At 40.7% G+C, this 23,999-nt stretch overlaps 2 protein-coding genes and 1 long non-coding RNA gene across 3 annotated transcripts in view; 2 read left to right on the top strand and 1 right to left on the bottom strand.

The window, feature by feature from the left end:
• Positions 1–23,999, top strand: part of LOC136058636 (uncharacterized) — a 418,135-nt gene that overhangs the window by 255,504 nt on the left and 138,632 nt on the right. The gene's annotated exons all lie outside the window — the stretch shown is intronic.
• LOC136058613 (von Willebrand factor D and EGF domain-containing protein-like) lies at positions 8,313–16,352 on the top strand. Its single transcript, XM_065752226.1, has 5 exons — positions 8,313–8,583; positions 11,082–11,177; positions 14,148–14,252; positions 14,806–14,901; positions 15,891–16,352. The coding sequence occupies exons 1-5, from the start codon at positions 8,343–8,345 to the stop codon at positions 15,998–16,000; spliced, it is 648 nt and encodes a 215-aa protein (XP_065608298.1). The 5' UTR covers positions 8,313–8,342; the 3' UTR covers positions 16,001–16,352.
• VWDE (von Willebrand factor D and EGF domains) overlaps positions 20,002–23,999 on the bottom strand; it is a 36,338-nt gene continuing 32,340 nt past the window's right edge. Inside the window, exons 25-31 of the mRNA XM_065753575.1 lie at positions 23,812–23,907; positions 23,380–23,475; positions 23,055–23,150; positions 22,861–22,956; positions 21,757–21,852; positions 21,242–21,345; positions 20,002–20,022 (exon numbers count right to left, since the gene is read on the bottom strand). Coding sequence (XP_065609647.1) covers positions 20,002–20,022; positions 21,242–21,345; positions 21,757–21,852; positions 22,861–22,956; positions 23,055–23,150; positions 23,380–23,475; positions 23,812–23,907 — 605 coding nt within the window. The remainder of the gene's footprint in view (positions 20,023–21,241; positions 21,346–21,756; positions 21,853–22,860; positions 22,957–23,054; positions 23,151–23,379; positions 23,476–23,811; positions 23,908–23,999) is intronic.

Below are 23,999 nucleotides of genomic sequence, written 5' to 3'. Positions count from 1 at the left end.
TTGTCCACATTGAATATGTGTTATGTGCTGTTTGAATTTGGTACTTGGAAAATACTTACTAATTATACTTTATAATTTAGCTCAATGGTTGCTGAGTATTTATAGTACCTATTTTACTGGATGTGAAGAGTATCTAAAGAAACCAGTGAATGCACTGACAGTAAAGAATAATACTACTTCTGGTCAGCACATACTCTAGTATGTTTAGTGGATAAAAAAGCCTCTCAGGGAAAAAGCAGCTAGCTGCCTTTAGCCAGTAAATGGCAGGAAGTCATACTTCACATGGCACTGGAATAACACAAATGACATAGCAATGCAGAAGCTAATAAAGGCAGCCATTCTGCTGTGGGTGAGTAATTGAGAGACATGGGAAGCACTTTTAGGGATGCCAAAAATACATAATTATTGGCTATTTGATGGGAGATGTCAAAAAGCCACAATCAGCAGAAGTCTAAGGCACGTTTGAATAGATTCATCTGTTGCAGCTCATACAATATCCTATAGATGTAGAGCTAAAGTCAGTGAAGGACATTTAGGTATTTACTCTCTACTTTAGCTCTCTTGTATACATGAAATGTGAACAGCCCAGATCTGAGCACTCCTCAAGTCCCAGAGAGACAATGGGATGTACTATATCGACTCTCATCTCAGTCCATTGCAAATCCATAATGGTCAATACTGAATGCTGGGATTGCAAAGGAAACAAAATATCTTACACTCCCATAACTTCTCCATTCACTTTGCTAGACTGCATTGTGCACTGACTTCCACATCAGCTTACAGATAACAGCGGTAAGAGGAAAAACAGCCATGAATGTTGTATTGTACCGTGAAGGTGTTCTTAGAAGTAGAAAACTGTAAATAAAGTTCCTTCCACTCTTAGACTATTTTTACTCTTACTTGATAAGCAGAACAAAAACCCAAACTTTTACAGTTGTAGCTTTTGTGACTTTCCTTGCTTGGTACACCTTCAAAATCAGTCCGACTTGGTTTTGGCCATGTACCACTTATATTACTAATGATTACTCACATTATCTTACAGCACTGATGATAACTTACAGAAATAGTGTACATAAATATACACAGTATCAGTGGGATCAGCCTACTGCTGGCTAGCACTAGGTAATAAAGCTGGGTTTTTGTGGAATGACTTCTATGCATACAAAACGATTGCTACCCGATTTTGACTGCGCTGCTCAGGAGGAGTTTGTGTTTGATTTTTCACTGAGAAAAATTAATGCGAGTGTAAACAACTGAGGCTTTGACAGTGTCTTTTACACCTCTTGCCTTCTTCCTGAAGAATGAAGTACCTTTCTTAAGAGGTTGATGTTATGAACAAAGAGTTCTTATTTCTTTTGGGGATGTTTGGAGCTGGATGGCTAAGGAGGCAGTAACCAGGTGTCCTCAGAGCCATCAGCCTTGTATTCTTGTATAATAAAAATATCATTTTGAATGGTGAGTCAAACATTACTGATGTTTCATATTGATCACTGGGTGTAAAGGTCAGTGTAAATTGTGCCTGGAACATTTGAATGCTCCCCGTGACCTGGCTGAAGGCAAAGTAATGACGCTTTTTCTGTGATCTTCAACCCATTTTCTCCTCTGAGTGCCATTGCAAAGCAACTGAAAAGAAAGATCTACGATCTACAGAAAAGATCATGACTTTTTTTGTTACATTATTCCTTGCAAATGTGTATTGATTTGTGATCTTCAGACTGAATTGTTTTAAGGTGTCAGGACAGTAAGAAGCCGAGTTTATCATGGCAAGCATCCAATTTCAGAAGTTCTATCATAAAAAAGAAAACAACAGTCCTGAAATAATCAAGTCTATCATCTCTAATAATTAATTTTCTTACAATCACAGTCTACATTAAGTGGTCTATTGTATAACATAACTGATATCTGCCACTGAAGTATTTTTGTAAACTCCTTTAGTCAACAATGCATAGGGTCTTAAAAGGAATCCCTTGTCTCCAAATATGAGCTGATTTTCAGATTTCAAGTCGTTTTTTTAAACTGTTAGAATCCTCTTTTCCTAAAAGATGACATAGAGCATATGTCCACCCTACCTGTAAATTGGTGGACAGCAACGTGCAATATGAAAGTGTTAAACAGCTGGGTTTTAATTGGGTTTACCTTCATCAGATTTATTCAACCAACATTTTATTTTCAGTTGTCTGAAATACTTCCACTGAGCTTATTCCCACTGACTTTCAAGCTAGAATCCTGTTTGCAGCAGCTCTGCACTCCTCTGCTCAGTGGTACAGCATCCATTCCAATGGGAGATATAAATGGAAGGTGCCTAACAACTTTCTGTTGCCCCACCATTTATGAAGTGATGGTGTTATTTAATTATCCCTCAGAAGTGCTGTGACAATTAATAGAAACAGGCAATTTGATAATGAACTTTAAACTTCTCAAGTGCTGCTAAGCTTCCATGTGTTAATTGTTTGAGCTACCACTTTCTTTGGTCAAACGTAGATTTGAGATAAAATGACATAACAACATGAAAAACATAGAAATATGTATCAAACCATATTTATTAACTATCAGTTGCCAAATTAAAGTTGTATCTGTCTGTGAGCAGTAAAGTAGTGATTGTACTTATTTCTTTTTTCTTTTTTTCAATAAGGGAGCATTCACAGTGCTGATGCTTTGAATGAATTCCAGCATGAGTAATTACATCCTACCATATCTAAATATCAATTAGATGTGGTCTTTTTTTACCCATTTCCTGTGCCACATTGCTGGGTTGTGTTGCTGAGCACTGTGGAACAGTAGACACATTCACCATGAAGTTGGCAACATCTTTGTGTCAGACAAAGTGATATCTTTATGTCCCAAAGATGAATCTTTGGATACTTCCTCAGGCACTGGTTTTGCTCCAGGGCAGCTTGAGTGGCGTTACTTTGACTTACATCAGCAAAAAAGTGTGCAGGGATTATAGTACAATAATAACTATATAAATACCAAATGATTAATATCACATTTGATATGGACAGTTGATGGATACAAAGCAGAATCATGTGAAGCAGAGATTTAGCTTTGGGTACAATAAAAAACTAACTACTCTATATTGGGTGGGGGAGGTGTTATTTACTCTCTTGAGATTTTCTCTGAGTTTATCAGGATGAATTGTGAATGTGGACTTTCCACTTCAATTAATTTACAGAACATTAGGTCTCTGGTATTTATACTATGTTCAGTGATGTGGTATCTGAGTTACACTCAATAGTTTCACTAAGTGCTATTCAATTATTCTTCTCATTGGATATTATGCCAAATATCTTTGAGGGCAAAAGATAAGATTCAGTGAACGAAAAAAAATTGTTTATTTATAGGAGACATGGTTGGGAGCCCATGAGTAGTGAGAAAATCAAATTCTTTTCATCTGCTTGCAAGCTGACTTAAATACCTCATCAGAGTGAAGAACTATTTTAGTTTGCACTCTATCCCTCGATAGAGGGATAAGCTTACAAAGGACAAGGATAAGCTTAGCAAAGGCTGTTCAGCAAGACCTGGACTGGCTGGAGATTCGGGTGGAGAGGATTTCATGAGGTTCAAGGAAGACAAGTGCACAGTCCTACATACAGAGTGAGGGGCTGAAGTGATGAAAGGGAGCTCTGCAGAAAAGGAGCTGGGTGTCTTGGTGGACAACAGCTTAGCCGTGAGCTGTCAGTGTGCCTGTGTGACTGACAAGGACAATGGTATCCTGGGGTGCATTAAAAGGACTGTGACCAGCAGGTTGAGGGAGGTTATCCTCTCCCTCTACCGTGTCTTAGTGAGGCTACATCTGGAGTACTGTGTGCAGTTCTGGGCTCCCCAGTTTAAGAAAGTTGGGGAACTTCTAAGGAGAGTTCAGCAGAAGGCCACAGAGATGATGAGGGTCCTGAAGCATCTCCTTCCTGAGGGAAAGCTGAGACCCCTGTGACTATGCAGCCTGGAAAAGAGGACTGAGCAGGGATCTTATCAATGCTTATAAATGTCTAAAAGATGGGTGTTGAGGATGGGGTCAGGCTCTTTTCAGTGTTGCCCAGTGACATGACAAGGGGCAACATGCACAAACTAGAACACAGTAAGTTCTATACGAACATAAGAAAGAAATTCTTTACTTTGAGGATAACAGAGCACTGGAATAAGCTGCCTGGGGAGGTTGTGGAGTCTCTGTCTCTGGAGATATTCAAAACTCACGTAGACATTTTCCTGTGAAATTCCACTAGGGAACCTGCTTGAACAACTGTTGGACTAGATGATTTCCACACATAAACAAAATGTAATGAAATATCGGCAAGACCGTTCAACCTCTACTGCCATACCACCATCTGCCTCTGGTGTCATTGGACAACATAACAAAATAGGAGGCAGTACTTTCAGAGCAGCCCTTTTATATCATATATAAATTATTATATATTCTTCTGTTCATCTAACTCACACATGGGCATGTTTAGAGATAAATTCATTCATCATTTTACTTCTTTTAGCAGAATTATATTATATATATTTCTCAAATACCTCTGTAGCCCAATAGCACTGGAAGATGTAAGTTCAGTATGTGAACTGTCAACAATGAAGACTGATGTTGATCACAATTCCCTATTATCTGAAAGATTTGACATGAATTTGAGCTGGGATACAGCTTTGAACAGAGCTACTTAACTGTATTGTTACCCGATGGCTCATCTATATGTGACAGAATGGAGATCAAATTATGTTGAAAAGTAGTTACATATTAATTAATTAATTGTGCTACTACACTTACATATGAAATATCAGGTTGGTGCATTCAGACAACACACATTATTAGAGAGGATTAAGTACAGCACTGAGTCCAACTGTAACAGTGCAGCTGTGATTGAGGCAGTGCTTTGGTCTGCACATGCTGCACAGTGAAGGGAAAGAAGTTAGCTGTGTAGCATACCTCCTAATAGTACTTCCCACCTCATTAAACCTAATTAATGAGCTACTTAGGTATTATTATTGTGTATCACCACGGTGCAAATACTGTCCTTAGCTTGGGTTACAGAGCAATTTTGACAACATCACTGCCTTACTCTCTAGGTTGGAGAGCAACGCCCTCAGTGAGGCTGTTAAATATTACTATTTATGATGCAGGTAGCCAGTAAACAGAAGGACGTACACAATCCTTCCTTAACTGCTTAAATGAACAAGAGATGAGCCCCTGAATGCCCTGGTTCTAAAACCGCTTTACCTGCTTTTCAGTTTGAAGCTAAGAGTCAAGTGTAACAATAAGAACATGACCGAATGTGAGCTTCCTTTGTGCAAAGTGAACTCCGTTAGCAACCTCATTAACTACAACTTTTTGTTTCATTTTGCTTTTAACCAGATTGTGCTTCTAGGATTAAAACATGCCTGATGCTTGGAGGCATTTCTGTTTTCAGTGAAAACCCCTGTTAATGTGATGCAAGGCCCCTTAAAATGCAAACACGCACTCAGCAAATTGGATAAGCCCTGAGATGAATTTAGATGCACAAAGATGGTGAAGCAGCCTAATCCTTCCTACATAAGATAAATGTTTAAACAAATTTATTTCATTCAATGAAACACCTGGGCAAGCATATTTAATACAGCCTTTGCATTTAATTACCTCCATTGAAGGGGCACCTGCCATATTTCAAACTATGATTATTTCCTTTCTTATTAATTACTTTAAGATCCTCAAATGAAACCTGGAAAGAGATGCAATTAAAAAAGAAAAGAGAAGAGAAAGAAGGGGGAAGGTCTTAATTAATCTGAGCTACCATAAGTCATCTTTCTGGAATAGAGAAGATGGGATAAGGGACTGAAAACAAACAGCACTTTAAAAATCAGACTTCCGAAATGAATAATGAGAAAAGTCATTAAAATTTGAGAAGAATTTGGTTCAACAAATTGTTGCTGGGCGTTAATATCAGAAATGCACACTTTCATGCTAAACAGTCATAAGGAGAAAAGTCAAAAATAGAAAAATAATTATGCAAAGAAGTCAATACAGTCAAAATTATTGGCAGAACTCGAGAAACTGTAAATTTATGATGTTCCCAGAGAACAATGTAGCCCTCAGTCACTGTCTTTCTCTCTTCCAGCTCTTGTGAGATTGGCATAAACAGAACTATTCCATTTAGGAAGAATTTATTCCCTAATATATATCTGGCAAACAATTTCACCTAGAGTGCTCAAACTGCACAATCCAATTACCCTTACATTTACAAGAGGGAATACCGAATGTGAAAACACAACTGGAACTGCAATAGGAAAAGGATGTGGATACTTTTATTCTAGATAGCAAACTTGCAAACTATGACAACTTAAGCACAACTAATTACATCAATGGTGTTTTTTCTCTTTTCAGCATCAATACTACTTGAAAGACTGTTGGCAAATCAGCAATGAATATAACTGTATCGGAGTTGCCTAGAAGTTGCTCTGGTTGCCTGGGTACAAGCAAGAGGAGAATTTGTGCCCATTTTAGACAGTTATTAAGTACTGCACATACAGGTTTCTCCTGCTTAATCATTTATCACATCACTTTGTTGTTTGAAAGGGTAAGTATGCTCTTGTACTTTTATATATTTTATATATACTTGTACCTAAAAAGCAAGATAGCACTCTGTAATATTAGCAACAGATTTCCTTTGTATTTTCATCTCTCGAGGAAGCATGTATTCACAGATACACAATCAATTTTTCTGACGGAAACAGCTTTTTCTGCCTTTTATTCTATCCAACAATTACAAACTTTAATTTCCCATCAAAGTTAATTCAGTTATTAGGTCGTACTCCTGCTTCATCTAGTCAACATATCAAGGTGTTTCATACTCATCTTCAAACTCAAATTTCACTGCTTGAGTAAGGCTTGCTTTTTCCCTGGTTTTACAGGAGACATGAGGTTTATTTCACTTTTCTGCAGAAGTATGTTTTCTCTATCCTTTGTGTAAGTGCTTTTACCGTCTTTTTATTGCTATTAGTCAATAAAACTCTTCTGAAAAAAACTCCCTTGGGCTCAATCTTGACATTGAAAGCATGTGCTTTCTCTGTGAAATACTTAAAAATGATAGGAAATGCTTAGGAAAGATGGGCAATAATGAGGGGGAAAATGTTTTCTCCTTTTTTTTTCTTTTTTTTTTTTTTTTTTATTTTGTGTGTGTGTGTTCTTGTAACTGAAGATATTTTCTCATTTGAACTAAAACATTTACTTGTGTTTACGTGTTGCAGTATGTTATTTAAACAATGTATTCCTAAAGACTTCATGCTAGGTGAGGAGTCAGCTTGAAATTCATATTCCTTCCCTTCTTCCTGTCTGCAAAACGGCAACGAGTTCAATACCTCACTCCTTTCCCTTCCACAAATCACCTCTGAAGTAGTATGTCACAGTGTTCGTGCCTGAGATTGACCTTCAAGATAAAAATGAGGAGAAGCTAGAGTTTCCAGTCTAGAAGAGGTGTGAGATCCCTTACATTACAAGAGTTGTGGCTTGTCCTGTCACAACAGACCCTGCTAAAGAGTCTGTCCCCTTCTGTCCCCTTCTTTCTTAGTGTCCCATTTACGTACTGAAAGGCCGCTCTCAGGGCTCCCTGAAGCCTCCTCTGATGCAGGCTGAACAGCCTCAGCTCTCAGCTTGTCCTTAAGGGGGAGGTTTTCCATCCCTTGGATCATTTCTGTGACACTCCTCTGGACATGCTCCTGGCAGGTCTGTGTCACTCCTGTACTGAGGACTCCACATCTGGATGCAGCACTCCAGTCTAAGCCTCACCAGCACAGGGGCAGGATCACTTCCCTTGCCCTGCTGGCCACGTTTCTTTTAATGCCGCCCAGGGTGGGGTTGGCTTTCCGGGCTGTGCAGGCACATTGCTGGCCCCACTGCCACCCATCAGTACCCCCAAGTCCTTGCCGAAAGGCAGGGCTGTGCTCTACCCTTACATCCCTCAGCTTGTATTGGTAGTGAAGTTGCAAACAAACCAGGCACGAGGCTTTGCTGAACTTGATAAGGTTCACCTAAGCCCACTGATGGAGCCTGCCTAGATCTCTCGGAATGGCATCCTGCTCCTTGGGCATGCTGACTGCACCACACAGCCTGGGACCTCTACAAACTTGCTGAGGGCGCATCCAATCCCACTGCGAATGCCACTGATGAAGAGCGCCAGTCCCAGTACTGAGCCCTGGGATTTACAAGCAGCGAGTGAAATTCCTTGGTGAGCAACTGGGTGGTTTAACCCCGGCTGGCTCCTGACGTGGGGGTGAAAGGGGGAGGAGTGGAGGAACACCGAAAGGAGAAAAACGACGGGAGCGTCAATGAGCGGGAGGAGAAAGGGCAGAGAGCGGGAGGCGAGCGGAGCATCCCGGCCATGGCGCGGCGGGCCGGGGGCGGCGGGGGACCCCGCCTGGTGCCGGGGCTGTGGCTGTGGCTGTGGCTGATGCTGTGCGGGCTGCGGGGCGGCGGCACGCAGCACTCCCGAGGAGCTGGCCGGCCCCTGGGCTGGGGCCCGGCCGCAGCCTGCAGCCCGCGCTGCCTGCACGGCGGGCTTTGCCTCGGCAACGGCACCTGCCTCTGCTCCAAGGGCTACGAGGGCGAGCTCTGCCAGCACGGTAACGGCGGGGCGCGGGGTTGAGGGGCTGGGAGTCAGCAGGTCACGTTTTGCCGCTTGAAAGTTGCCTAAATGTCCTAGGATTCCTCGTTGGCTTGTTTCTGTCCTTTTCTCTATGTGCGAGCACTGCGTGAGGAGAGGTGCTTTTGAGGCTTGACTGCTGTCCAAACGAAAGGAGCGCGAACTGATGTTTCTAGGTGGGATCAGCGAGACGAGCACTGGGGAAAAGCCAAAAACGTGTGCAGAAAGCAGGCTGCTCCCTGGATCCCTTGCTAATTCAGCCTACATCGTGCTCATAAAAACACAGCTGCTCATATCTCAGGTGTTACCTGCCAAGCAGTTGCTGGGATATCCCACTGCCACGCTGGGAAGTGTGAAGGTGGGATGGGTGGAAAGTTCGTTCCCGAGAGCCTGCACAGCACGCACACATTCTGATTGGTGTCTTGAAAAGTTTCACTCAGTAATCAGAAAAACTGCCTTGCTTTGTATCCTATATCCTGTTCTCAGAGCACTTCATCTGAAGTGTAACTCTTTTAAACTTTGAAATGCGATGCCATCAATGTAGAAAAAAAAAGTTTGGGAGAAATGAGACATCATCCCTTGTTCCGCCATAAAAAAAATAATCTTCTGAATTAACTTTTCTCACTCACAAAAATCGTGCAAATGGAAGACAAGACACATCTATCTGACTGTGTGTGTGTAGAGCTTCTTTTCAATGTGAATATCATCGTCTTGAAAGAGTGGGACAAAAAAAGTGGGATGCCTCTTGCATTCACTGCCTCTTGAAATACAGATGGAAAGGTCTGTTCCATCATTTAAACTAACAAACAAAAAGAAAAAACTATTTGGGGAAAAAAATGGCTCATTTTTATAATAGATGGTCTTCAAACTATTATTTGAATTTTTATTGAATTATTATTTAAATTTCTTTTCTTTTTTTTTTTTTTTTAAATAGTGGCAAGCTAAATGGACCCAGTAATATATGCAGATCTTTGCTTAGTGCAGGTTTTGGAATAATTTTAGTCATGGAATTTCTTATCATGGAAATAATGGAAGAAAAATTCTGAGCAAGACTTTTCCTACAGTTCATTCTCTCTGATTGAGCAGAGAACTTAAGAAGAGTTTTACTACTTAGCCTTTTTGCTCCAAATGGGATTGCAGAGACAGGTGAGATTAGGAGTCCTTGCATCTCTGGACACAAGTATTGTAAAATACTTCAGGTGCTTCTAGAATAGCTTTTACTCTGTTGAGCAGCTGCAGATCAGGTTCTTCCTATTCACTCAGGCTTATTAAGGGAAGGCAGAGAACAGTTGGGATATTTTGGCACAGTGGAGCCTTGTGAAGAGTCTTCAGCACTGTCCTATAAATATATCAAAGTATTTGACTGGCCAAATGGCCACAGTTAGCTGATGAGAATAGGGTCCCAGCACTGTATAATACACAATACTGTCCTTTTAGGATCTCATTGCTATTCTCTTGGTTTCTTTCCTGTTTCACACCAGTGATTCCTACTTGCTATGCTTTCTTCATGCTAGTGATACCAAATTTAACTGTTTGGTCTTCAAGGGAGAGCCACTCTTTCTCTCTGTATGCAACTCCACACTGATATTCTGATACCTCTGCCATATGGATGTTTGGGGGACAGAGACAAACACAGTAAACCTGTGAAATAACACACACAAAAAAGGATTTTCCTCAAATTGAGAGCTCTTGTGGGATATTTCCAATGAGCTAAAGGTGTCCTGTAAATAAGCTGTGTCGTGCTGAGTGGTCCTTTCAGACATGTCGATGTCCTTTATTTGCATGCAAGTATTCATTCTACAGTTGTTAATATGAAAAATCCTCTGGATTTTGCCCTCACACTGTCACCAAGCAGTGGTCTTATTCAGCGCTCATCTTTTTTCTCCCTGCTGTTTCAGAATTCTCACTCATCCAGGAAAAGGATAAGGTAATGTGATGTACAGAACTCATCTTGCATCTGCAGATAATTCAGATGATACACCGAAACACAAAGGGTCCTAGAATTTGGGTGTGAATAAGCAGATGTTCTCCCAGAAAGCCGATCTGATTGAGGAATGATGTACTAGCAAAAGGAGGGCTGTGTGTTGGGTAATTTATTTGCAGTCAGACTGGACTTGCCTTGAATTTCGCAAAGTTGGGCTGACACACAGGTCATTCTTTTATCACCTCTTTTCTCCCCAGCCATTTCTTGCCTTAAATTATCAAAAGCTTCTATCACAGTCCTGCTGTATTCCTTTATCTTTTTAATACACATCTGCCCTCTGTTCTGTCTACAGTACAAATGCTTCCTTAGTGTTGAGTGTTTAAATCTTCAAAATGGTGCCTTCTGTGCGCAGTGTGGGATGGCAGAGCAAACATACTGTAGGAAATGTGAACATAAACTGCCTATTTGGAGACTGAAAAAATGCACATTTCTTATGTATTCAAGCATTAGCTTCAATGAGCTTCACGTAGGTTTGTTTGTTGTCTTTCTTACAGCAACATGTTATCCAAAATGCAAAAATGGTGGAGAGTGCCTGAGACCTGGAAAATGCCGATGTCCACCTGGCTATGGGGGCAGATACTGTCATAAGGGTGAGTAAAACACAGCAAGTGCTAGCATGGAAAGGCTCAGTGTTTGGGAACAGTATGAATGCATTTGGGACTTCTCAAATCTTTGAAATAATGACCTTAATTCCCTAAACCTCTGACTTTACTGTCAAAAAATATGTGGCCTAAAGCAAGGATGTTCAGCCTGTTAGGCCACGTTCTATGAGGAGAAATTGTCTCGGACCACATATAAAATACATAGGTCGCTCTGAAAGTAATGCCTCCTATTTATTTCCACAGAAACTGCAGCAGGTACAAAGAGCACAGTCACACTCTTTGATAGAGCAAATTGTCAGCTTTAAAACACTATTCTTCAACATAAGTCAACACCATTAGCTATGCACTGTCACTAGTGATGAAGAAGAACCTGCATGCCATGCTTACAAAAATCTGCACCGGTGGAGATGACCCGCTGTTGCCAGTGCTTAAACACACCACCCACCACCTCACTGTGCTCACAGCCACCGTTGGTCTCCATAAACCTTCAGTAAATGCTGATGAATGTCAGTGGGTGCCATTTTTTCCACGTGGCAGAGTTCAGTGACACACCTTTGCTTCATATGCACTTCCATGTGAGATGCCATTTTGTCAGACTGCCCCTCTGCTGCCACCTCTCACACAACAAATGTAAGGGAATATTGGAAGGTTCACCTTCTGCTGCCATATCACCAACATCCACCTCTGATTGTAGGCCAATATAATAAAACAGGAGACATTACTTTTAGAGCAGCCTTCATATGTAATATAGCTAATAAGCAAGGGAACATCTTTCATTTTTTTTTAGTTTTTTTTATTAAAATGTAGAGAGCAATAAAATCATAAAACTAGTGGGATACTTGACCTTATTTTCATGAAACTAATGTATCTGTCAGCTTCAATGGCAGTGGCTGCAATTCTTAGTGAGTGCTCAAGGAGTTTGTCAGAGATTTTTGATGGAACTTTACTCTTACTGTGCTTCATCCTTGAAATAGTTGTTCACATATGTACGTACAGCCAGAAAGCAATGACATGAATATTGTGAAGAGAGGAATATTTCCTTCTGGTAAGAGAGATCTTATAAAGGTCACGTAAAGAAATGCCATCACATTTTTGAGCTGAATATCTGATTGCATCTCAACACACTCCATTTGAAAATTTGCAGGTCATGTATTTATGTCAGCTGAAAATGGAGCTGCAACTATAGCAAAAGATTGACGATTTTTTCAACAGTTTTGAAACCTATTCTCAAATTCACTGGAGACACAGTCAGGCTTATTATCAAAAATATCAGATTATCAAAATGGATATGCACGACTGAATATTTTTTGCTGTTTACAGGACTGTGTTTAGCTAATATGTGAAACTGCCTACAGTTATTTGCCATAACTTGAGCTTGCACTCAGGCAACATATTTCAAAGAGTGAATGAGAAGAAAGTATTGTTTTTCTTTCAGTAAGAAAACCTCTCTGTGAGTCTTTGAAACTTGCCAGCAGTTCTCAGTGAAGAGGCACTGTTAAATTTCAGAATCAGAGAATTGTAGGAGTTGAAGGAACCCCTAGAGATCATCGAGTCCAGCCACTAGATTAGTTGGGCTGTTGCTAAGAACTTGATGAGCATTCCTTCTGTCTTGGGTCAGAGCAGCTAGAAGCACCTTGTTGGAGTCTCTGTTTACTCATGATGTTTATCCTGTGGGTATTTGCTTTCTTTCTTTCTTAATATGAAATAGCTCCAAGAGTTTACTTGGAGTGTAACCTCCTGGAGACCTGAGAAGGAACTTGACTCCATTCTGCATCTCTCTGCACTCTTCTTGTTGGGCTGTCTGTTACGTTTAAGAGTAAGAGTACCAACAACGATGAGGTAAACTGAATCAATGACAGGCTGCCCAGAGAGGTGGTGGAGTCTCCTTCTTACGAGATGTTCAAGACCCACCTGATTGCCTACCTGTGCAACCTGGGCTAGGGAGCTGCTTTGGCGGGGGGTTGGACTCGATGCTCCCTTCCAACCCCTACAATTCTGTGATTCTGTGATTACATGTGATTATATTCCTTTTATTTCTTAAAAAACAGCTGGAAGTGTAGGTTGGTGGGATCTCTGTAGAAGGGAGGACTCAACCTTTTCAGAACCATCTGAATCAGAAGGAAGATGATAAGCTGAACAGAGAAAACAGAACAGGGATTCGTTTGTTTATAGCTCATGCTATATGCAAGACTTGGATATCTATCTGAGTAAATGTACCACTGTTTCTTATGGTCTCCCTTGGAGGCAAAGGATGTGCTGGAATATAATGGGTTATGAGCCTGTGCAAGCTTGCTGTAAAGTGCAGTGTTATTAATGATGATTCTGTGATCTATTAATGATGATTCTCTTATGATTCTATGATTAATAACAGCAACTCATAATGTATGATAGAGAAACACGAAACAATCTCTGAAGGGCTTTTCTGGTTGTACTTATGTTGACTTTGATTGCCTCAGCATTTGTACCAAAAATCTACGTGCAGAATTCATGCTCATAACTTGTGTTAGAAGAGAGATTTAAACTTAGGTGTGTAGTATAGAGCAGACATCCCGACCATTTGTTGTTATAATGAAGGATAGTTGTTTCTCTTCCATAAACTGAAAGTGTCTTCTACATTTACACTCATTCTTGTGAAAGGATGCATTTGATTGTACGTAACAGTGGTTATGCCATGTTTCAAAGGCAGTATTGCTGTCCACAGTTGATACTAATCATACATCTGGCATAAATAATGCTTAATTAATGAGGCCTTCAGGGCTTTGATATGTAGAACAGTTCTGAAGTGAGGAGGCTCACTTATTTGGCCTTTAGTAAAGTACCTGGGCTGTACTCATAGTTTCATTTGTCAAAGTAATAATCTCCCTCTCCCTCTTGTTAAGTGTAGGAACTGTCAGTAAAGATCATAGCTCAGCTGCCTGTGCTGCTCCTGAATGTACTGATCATGCTGTTTCTCTGCAGTAAGCTGTGAAGGGGGCTGCCAAAATGGCGGGGAGTGCATCTCTGTCAATGGGGTCGTGAAGTGCCTTTGTGCCTCTGGCTGGACAGGATCAAGATGTCAGGAAGGTGAGTACTGAACTCACGTGCTTCATCTCTGCCACAGCTGATGGAAATGCTGACCGTACCTAAGCCCTGTGAATCAGTCCTGATGAGACTCAAGTAGTAAAAACAGAAGTAATTTTCTGGATTTAAAGAGTCTCAGCTGTTTGATTTTTTTTTTTTTTGTCTCAGGATATATCAATAAAAATGTAACAGCAGTGACAGAACATTTTAAAAGATTCATTGACTGATAACTACAGAAATGTCATTGCATTATGACAGAATCGAGCCTGCGTTGCTGGTTTGTATTCAGAAAGAATACTGTGAATTATTCCATGTTAAAGTGTGCATACATTGCCATTTGAACTTTATAGATACTTACGTGGTATATGTATACTTTATTTATTTCCATTTCTATGGTCCTGGAAATGCCTTTAGGAGTAATACTAGTTGAGCATCTGACCTGGAATAAAATGTATTTTGCCATTTTGGTTCGTATCATCCTGAATATTTCATTCTGTCAGGATTCTTTCATATCAGTTTTATACATCCTGCTCTCTTTCCCATTCTTTTCTTCTAGCAATTTGCCCTCAAGGTTGCCGGAATAATGGAGCTTGTGTGGCTCCTGGGATTTGTAGCTGTCCAGCTGGATGGGTCGGTGGAGCATGTCACTTAGGTAAATAACTTCTGACATTTTTCTTGTATCCCCTTCTCTCCTTGTTTGATTTACACAGAAGCGTTCAAATCTTCAGTGTCTAACAAAGCTGCTAGAAAAGTGTCTTAGAACAGTGGATGAGAAGTTCTTCTGCACACTGGGGATCTATGTGTATGTGTCAGGAATAGATGGCTTTCTGGCTTGGTCAGAAAGACAAAACTTTTCCACCTCAAGTGACTTCAAGTTCAGATCTTGGTTGTTGCCTGATTCAGTACTTTGAATACACTGTATTTCTGAAATATTTTCTGTAACCTGAGATTCCAGTCTAAAGAACTGAAAAACAGCTATTATAAAAGTTTCAGCAAAAAAATGCTGTTGTTCCCTGTAGCAGAAATTCTAAGTCAGGGCTTGGAGCAGTGATTGAGCTCCTGATGGCAAGGCCAGCCCAGGGGAGCTCAGGTGCAGGCAGTACACCTGAGAGGCTGGAAGGAGTGGAGCCAGGATCCATTCCTTCCCAGACCTTGTTTAAGGGTTGGCAGTGGAGGCAACAATATCTCACTAGAGAACCTTGCTATTTGCTCTAAGGGTGGTGGTTTGTTTTGTTGGTTTTGTTTGTGTCTCTGTGTGTCTACTGTGTTAGCACTTATCTTTGCTTACTGCAGTCTAGGACTTTTCTGCCCTGCTATTATTGCTGTGCTTTCCATTGCATTGCTCCTCACTCTCGTGGAGCTATCCATCTAAAAACCAGTCCAACTTTACACAACAGAAATGATGGTATTTTAAAAGGGGAATGGAGCACAAATAAGACTAGACGTACGTCGCTCTATTCCAGTGAAGGCCATGAGGCTATAAATTGTGAGGCATTGCTTTTTGTTTCTTCCATTGTGCTTTTATTTATGCTGTCCCACTGTGCTCACCAGGGAACTATTCTGTTAGTACAGTAAGACAAAGAAGAAAAATGATCCTGTGTTGTGCAGAAGATGTACTGTGTGTCTGGTGTCTCATTTCAGCTGTATGTAAACTACCTTGTCAACATGGAGGGAAATGTATAGCTCCAAACGTGTGCAGATGTCGACTTCCCTACTCTGGTCTGCAGTGCACAAAGAAAAGGAAGGAATGAAACAGCTTCAGCAGAGATGAGCTGCATTTTCTTCTTGCATCTCTTCGTGCAGAGATGAAATATGGGGAAAGATATAGGGAAGAACTTAAGTGGTAACTAGTTGATGTCAGGTAGCTTTTTGTCTTTAGTATATCAAGTAAATGCTTTCCTCTGTGAAAGAGGAGCATTGCTGGTGGTAATAAAGCTGTTGAAAGTATCCAGCTGTGTGTAGTATATGATGCACTCTACTTGTGTGTGTAGTGTTATGTTTTTCTGCTGTTCTCGTTTTTCTTCATAAGCAGAACTATTATGTCTTGGGTGATAGGGCTGACCTTGAAGTAAAATTTACTCTTCAAATAAAATACTTTGGAACAGATGTGTGCTTTTCTATCTGATTATTATTTTCAGACTTTTTTCTCCTTTCTAGAGATGTAATGTTGATTCACATTCAAGATTGTGTCTGAAAGAGCAGTGTAGTGGAGGACTACAGGCCTAGGGCCCTGTTTGCTGCAGATCACCTGCATGGAGGATGCTGAGGCTTTTATTTCCCTCCTGGGTGTTTTGGCCTGATGTGGGTTTTGCAGCTTTCTGAGTGGGCTGCAGATCTGACTGAGACTTCAGCAGGCACTGTTCTATGTTTTGCCTGTCCTGTTTCTTGACAGCTACAGCATAGGAAGGCTTTGCCAAATCCTGCAGGTTGAACTGGGCTGTTATCTATATAATGGCAAACGTGGTAACTCTCCAAGGGAAAATGAGTTAGGACATATTTTTCCAGGGATGGCTACCAAACTCTGATTGGAAATACAAGATATGGGACAACGTGGTCTAGGGAGCTGCTTTGGCAGGAGGGTTGGACTCCGTGATCTCTACAGGTCCCTTCCAACCCGTACAATTCTGTGATTTCATCAGTGCTTCTTGAGGTTTTATGACATTGAAATTCTGTATCTGTATCACAACTCACTCATCGCCATAGTTTAGAAATTCAGAAGAGAAGCAGAATACCTGCAATGAAATGCTAGTTGTAGGGAAGTGAATGAACAAAACAAATTGCATCAGCCCCAAGATTTCAGAGCAAACGAGCATATGTAAGCACACAGAGGCACAGCATCTCAGCATTGCTCGTGGAAAGCCTGACTTCAGTAATAAAGCCCAAAGTGACAACGACAGTGCTTAGAACCCCAAAGAGGTATTATAGGCACGAAAGACAAAGGCCTGTGCAGCAGACCTGAAGTTGGTGTTTCTGAACAGGCTCCAACAGCTGCTAATTTAAATAGTTGTCTGCTTAGAGGTAGTTAAAATGAATAAAGCAGTTATCGGATGAAGGCGTGATGTAGAAACAGCTTGGGCGGAGCGCCCTCTCCTGGCTGAGGGCTTTGCTATGTTTTTTTTTTTTTCTCCTGTTGTTTTTCAGACGATTCATTCAAATCTCCACAATATTTTTAGTGAATATCCTCGTCGTTATTTCAGAGTCGCACATACTCATGATGTATTAGAAATGAGATCCAAATGACTGTTTTCAGAGTTGCACGTGCGTCTACTTGAAGAGCTGTCAGTGTTTATTTTCTTTTGTTTGTTTCTCCATCCCCTCCCACTCGCTGGAAAGCTGACCGTGCTTGTTGCCTGGTTGCAGCGTGCTGTTTTGGGGGCTAGGCGTGTCTTCCTGTCTTTTCTGTACTGGGGAGCCCAGAACTGGACACAGTGCTCCAGGTGGGGCAGAGCAGTTGTTCACTTAAATGATTTTTCTAAACTGAGCAGTGAGAGAAAGTTGAACAAACTAAACCAACAATGCCACGTGCCACATTCTTAGAAGAGAAACAGCATAAACCTCTTTAGTCACTGAAAACCTAACCTAAATGATTCTATATATGTAACCCACTGTTAATGCTTAATTATTAATTTATTTTGACATCTTGGGTTGCATGCATATAAATGCAGGAAGTAAGTCCTTGCTAAGATCTGTAGTTTCTTCTGTGATGTGTGTGACTACTTCCTTCAGCAGATACTCATTACACAGCATTTTAAACATCATAGGCAACGTTTCATCTGTCCTTAGGAAAGGCACTTCTGCTGGCATGCAGAGCAATTTCGGTAGAGCCAGATGACACACATCATTATATAAGGAAATCATGCAGCAAATTCAGTGAAGAGAACAATACTCTTGAATGCCATTTTGTTTTAGTTTACTTTTTGCTTGCTCCACCTTTTCTCTGCTGACTTATGACTGTTCATTTGAACAGGAAATCTTTGAATGCACACTGTAACAATGATTTTCTTACATGAAAACCCTTTCCTGTTACTGCAGCCTTCCTGATGTGCTACGAATTGGAGTCAGAGATTTCAGCTTGGCTCAAGTTGTCCTGCAGCAGACCCTCTGATGCCCCATTCCAAGCCCCCAGGCTCTTTCTGGCCTACTTTCTTGTTACATTCAGTCAATGCTGGTTCATGTATGATGGACAGCAATAACAAGAGTTTCACATAATTATGAGGAAGTTTTGAAGAATGGGTCCTTATGCCTAATGCCAGGAAAACTTGTAGTTTTCCTGCTTTGTGTGCTTAATGGAACACAGCATAGATGTGCACCAAGCTTTTAACCTGTGTAGCAAAAGTCTGGATGTGCTTTTCTTCACTCAGCTTGCATTTGGAAGGTATAAAAGAAGCTACTTCTACCTTTAGCAGCAATGAAAATCAATGGGATACAGTAGAAGTTATTATTAGCCTGAAATCCTAGAAAGGCATTTGTATTGGCTCAGTTTTGTGAACAGAGGGCTGCACAAAGTCATTAACCTAAGCACTGTTCCTGGCACCTCTTTCTTCAGAGCAGCTAAACGATGCACGCAGTGGGGGTTGCTACAAAATGAGCTTATGCAATATCAGCATCCCCACATTTAAAAAATACTGTGTATTCAAGACTTCAGCCTGAGGCATCAGTTCCAATAGCCAGTCAGGTTTTGTTCATAGAGGTCTTTGTGAGCCCTGAGAAAGGAAACAGTCCAAGTGAAGCATGTTTTAAATAATGGAGCAGTTCCCAGCACTGGCTATCAGCCACCTGGGTGCTGGATTAAAGATAAAAGCTACGGAGCCACTGAAACTTACAGTGCAAGTGGAAGATTGAAAACATTTTTGAAATACACACTGGGTGCTTAGAAATTATCATTCTGAAATGGCGCTGAGCTTGAAAATGCCAATTTACTTTGCAGAACAGATTAGGTGGTCTACAGAAAGGTGAGGAGAAATGTAAGCTCTAACAGCACTGAGTGGCAGCTGGCATCCCACACTGTCAGAAAATGGCAAAAGGAGCAGGATTTTCTTCCTATTCAGAACTAGGGCTTATAAATGGGATGTGGTTCATGAAATTAAAAATAACGAGGCGGGTCTGGAACATCTCCAGAGAAGGAGACTCCACCACCTCTCTGTGCAGCCTGTGCCAGTGCTCCATCACTGCACTGTGAAGAAGTTCCCATGCACATTTGTGAGGAACTTTCTATGCTTCAGTTTGGGACCATTTCCCCCCATCCTATCTCCACACACTGCAGAGAAGAGTCCAGCCTCGTCCCTTTGCCAAATACAAGCAGAAAAAAAAAACCAAAACCTCTGCTCTTCCTTCTGTGTGCATCCAAATAACACTTATGTGAACAACACTTAAAATGTACAATTCCCAAGAGATGATGTGCTGCCTACTTTCCTAGAGATGCTCAGCAGATATGTCAATCTTGCTTACAAATAGTCCAGTTGGCTCTATCAACAGACTGCAGAATTTGAGGTTTGAATGATACATGAAATCTCTGAATCTGGTGAAGAATCAGAGGCTCTGAGGTAGCTGAAAATTATAGAGGTGTACATCTTACAATGACCACAAGTTTGCTGTACTGAAGCTCTTCCAAAACTCACAACTAACATGATTTTTTAAAAAACATTCTCAATATTCTTCTCATTTAAATAACATTTGTGAATGCCTTCAAAACTTCTTGCTTTTTTCAAGTGTCATAGATCCAGGCAGCATTTAATGGATACAGTTCCTTTCCTTAATCACGATGTCTTTGTACCTTGGAAGGAAAAATAAATAAATATAACAGATGGATTTATCTGTTTAAGAAGCAATTTTAATGAATCTCTGCTTTCCTAGTATGGAGAAGCACAACATGAAGTTCAGGCTGTGCATAATGTACCTGCATTTATTTAAGAAACAAAATGTGCCATTTTTATCAGTGAGAGGTACAGCACTGTCTGACTGATCAGCAATGTATGTTCTCAAGTAAGAAAAAAATGCTGATGCTTTGAAGGATATATTTATACAAATACTTAAATCTAAATTATTTCATTTTTTATGCTGCAATTTGGAAACCATGCCACAGACATTACAGTTTTATCTTCACAATGATTGTGATGTATGGTTTTATATTTTCAAGGCATATATGAGCAGTTAGTTATTCTTTTGCTTTCTTAAACATATTTACCCCATCTGTGGAAAATCATCTGACATCTGACCAGACATGTTAATGGCACTGTATATCGTTCATGTTTATGGGAACTGCTGAGTCACAGCCTCAACCACTGAATGAGCACCTGAAGGGAAGATCTGGTCAGCCCTGGGAGCACAGGTGAATGTGATTCACCTGTGTGACCAGAAGGGGTCACTTCTCTTAGACCTCATTTAAGGGCTGACTGCCACTAAGGAAGGGTCTTTTGCTGGAGATCCCTTCTTTGTGGAGTTCCTTCCCTCTGAACCTCTATCTTCAGAGATGAGTGAGCACTCATTTTCCTTCCTTCTGTAACATCTCCTTATTTGCACTGGTCTCTTCGCTTTTACAACCTTTACAACACAATAGAACAATCAAAAAAAAAAAAAGATCTGAACTCCTAATAGTTTCAACTTGGATCAAAGTAGAAATCTGTTGTTGTATTCCCTGTTTTTTTTAACTATTCCCCACTAAGAAATACTTGCATAGCTAGAAGTCACCGTGTAGGTTTTACATTAAAAGACTCTGTGGCAAAGTACTAAAAGGAAAAGAAATGAGAAAGATAGATTACACTGTTTTGGTTGCTGCAGGAGACCAAGGAGCCGAGTGGTGTTTAAAAGAAAACACTGTTAGTATGAACTGTGGCATGTAATTAAAGATGATTGTAGAAGAATAGTATCAGCAAGCAGTGCAAAATTTAGGTATGTTCCAGCTCCTCCAAATGAATTCTACATCATAAAAACATCAAAACCTGCTGAAATTAAAAGGAGAACCATCGAAGACAAAAGTAGAACACTGCAGTTACCTGAACTTTCTTCCCACAGAGGACTCCGGTGTAACCAGGCCGGCAGGAGCACACATTAGGTGACACACACTTGCCTCCAAACAGGCACTTCTCATTGCACACAGCTAACACAAGCGAGAAGGATATGTGGCTTTAGTTATCCAGCAACAGCTACATGGTGATGAGGAGCCAACAGTATTCTTTTGCCTATCCCATCTCTGTATACTAAGATGCAATTTAATATGGGAATACATGGACAGAGACATAGGAGTGAAGTGTGTTTTAAAACAGTACAGAGCAATGGCTTCTCAGGGCTGCTGCTGCAGTATATCATCTATCCATTGCATACAGCCGTGGTTTCAGACTGTCTTTGTGTTCTAGACAGAATGGGCACAGGACTCTGCACTCTGTCCTGCCTATATCACAGATCAGTGGTAAAATGCAGCCAAGGAACAGGACTTGCAGGTACTGTGCATTTCTGAAGCATTCTAACAGTGCAGAAACAAAGTGTACATTGCAGGCCACATCATTCTTACGTGTTTGACATTGGATTCCTTCCCACTGTGCGGGGCAATGGCACGTACTCGGTCCAATGCACTCTCCACCGTTCCTACATTCCTGAAGACAGACTGCTGCACAAGAACCATCATCACAAAGTTTAGTTATATTCCACGTAATAACTTTTCCTTTTTATTTACGTTTCAGCTCACTAGATGCTGACTGCATACGCATGAGTCGCATCACCTTATTTTCTATGAACCACTTTCCTGCACGTTCTCTGTTTATAAAACCATACTCTAAAACACTATTTCTCACTGATAACTGATCTTATGATGATGAAATCTCTTTTCCGTAGAGTCCAAGAATATCTAACCCTTGTCAATATGGGTGATAATTTTTTTGTTTCAATACGACATTCCAATAATTACAGGAAATAACACAGGGAAAATTGTTTTTCATCCATGCCATCAGAGACCCCACTGTCTGTATCAGTACCTGAGCCTCAGGTGGGGTGATATGACAGACACATTTTATCCACTGTATTTCTACCATCCATGCTCATGCTGATTTTCACACAAACTGTGCCTTTATCCAAGCTGCCACATTTTATTTACGTGCCATCTATAACTTCATCAAGATTCAAGGCAATCCACAGCTGTGCTACTATCACAGTCCTTTTTTATCTTTCCTACAGGATTTATGCCCGTTGCATTTTCTATTCCAATCATTTCCCACTGTTTCCACAGCTCTCTAATGTTTCACTGTAGTTCTTTCTGTGGTCTCTTTTTTTATGTCCTATAATATAAACCCTTTTTTTTTTTCATTTTACTGACCCAGTTCTTTGCAGCTGTACGTAGTCAAAAATACAGATGCATCTTATTTAGACAAGAATGGAGAAAGAAACAAATATATATCACTCAAGAATTAAAACGCTATTTTGGTCTCATGATTTAGCCTGAGTTGTATGGTATTAGTTCCCCATTCAACATTTTGCTGCCAAGTTACAGATCACTATTTGTCAATATGTGTATATTTAAGAGCTCTTTGGCAATAAATTCATATTATCTGCTGACAGAGCTGTCCTTTAACCATATATTACTTTTAAGGCATGGTTCTCCTGTTAACTACATGATACTTACGTGTGTCACATCTTTTTCCACCCCACCCTGAAGGACAAGAGCAAACATTGTGCCCTATGCACCTTCCCCCGTTCATGCACCTCGGCTCACAGACACCTTAAAATGAAAACATTTGCTGTTAAATACTTCTAATGGTTTACAGAGTAATTTATTGGTTACTTTCACGCTGTGGAAGGATTTCCATACTGGCTTACTTTTTTCACATCTTTGGCCTGTGTAACCATGAGGACAAGTACAAATGTTGTTTCTGATGCAGTGACCACCATTCTTGCAAGGAGGGCTGCAGATAGCTGGAAGATACAAAGGAGAAAAACTGTTGTTTTTATTTGCTTTTGTTGCAACATACTTCCAGGAAATCAGTGCAACCTAAAATCCTGATCAGCCATAAAATCTTTACATACATATATTTATGTTGTACACTACTTCTCTGAGGACACGATTATGAAATCTGTCTTAAGCTTAATAATGCTTTCTTACTGATCACCTCATAATGACAGGAAATAGGAGGAAAAAGATTACCATTCTGACACTGGGCTCCAAAAAATCCATGTGGGCAGAGGCAAACACCCGGCTTAGTACAGGAACCACCATTGAGACACACAGGGTCACACACAGCTGCAGAAATAGGGTCAGGAAAAGTGAGAACCATGACAACAAAATGAAATCCATAAAATATCTGCTTCTGTTGTGAGGACTGGGAGTAAATACTCCAGATGAGTTCAGGTTACACTATTCACTTAATCTCTACCCAAAAATTTGAGATGGGTATTCTAGAGCTGCTACTTGGCATCAGAAGTAGCACAAAGAAACAAGAGGGGTGTGGGGGCTCTGTGGCATTAAGCAGCCACCCTGTACTGCTGTCTGAACTGCATGGGACTCAATTTCAGTTTATGAGATGCCTCCCAGGAACGTGGAACTTGCAGGAGTTCGCAGTGGGGTCTGTCTCGTTACCTGTACTGCATGTAGGTCCATACCATCCAGATTTACACTGGCAGATGTCTGGAGTGATACATTCACCACCATTTTCACAGTGTCTGTTGCAGATCACTACCATCCATCAGTCAAAGAGGGGGGAAAAAAAGGATATGTTACAGTTTATCTGTACTTCATTTTTTAGTTCTTTACCAGATATTAACAGT

Source organism: Cyrtonyx montezumae, unplaced genomic scaffold, assembly GCF_038088225.1.
Source record: "Cyrtonyx montezumae isolate F1298 unplaced genomic scaffold, pur_monq_1.0 scaffold_8, whole genome shotgun sequence".
NCBI classification, from domain to species: Eukaryota; Metazoa; Chordata; class Aves; order Galliformes; family Odontophoridae; genus Cyrtonyx; species Cyrtonyx montezumae.
This window is presented reverse-complemented; position numbering and strand designations above follow the sequence as displayed.

Excerpts from the sequence above, each read along its gene's own strand:
- LOC136058613 (XM_065752226.1), top strand. The coding sequence starts at position 8,343 with ATGGCGCGGCGGGCCGGGGGCGGCGGGGGACCCCGCCTGGTGCCGGGG. Across the intron at positions 8,584-11,081 it reads GGGCGAGCTCTGCCAGCACG|CAACATGTTATCCAAAATGC; the intron begins GTAACGGCGGGG and ends TCTTTCTTACAG. Across the intron at positions 14,902-15,890 it reads CGGTGGAGCATGTCACTTAG|CTGTATGTAAACTACCTTGT; the intron begins GTAAATAACTTC and ends GTCTCATTTCAG.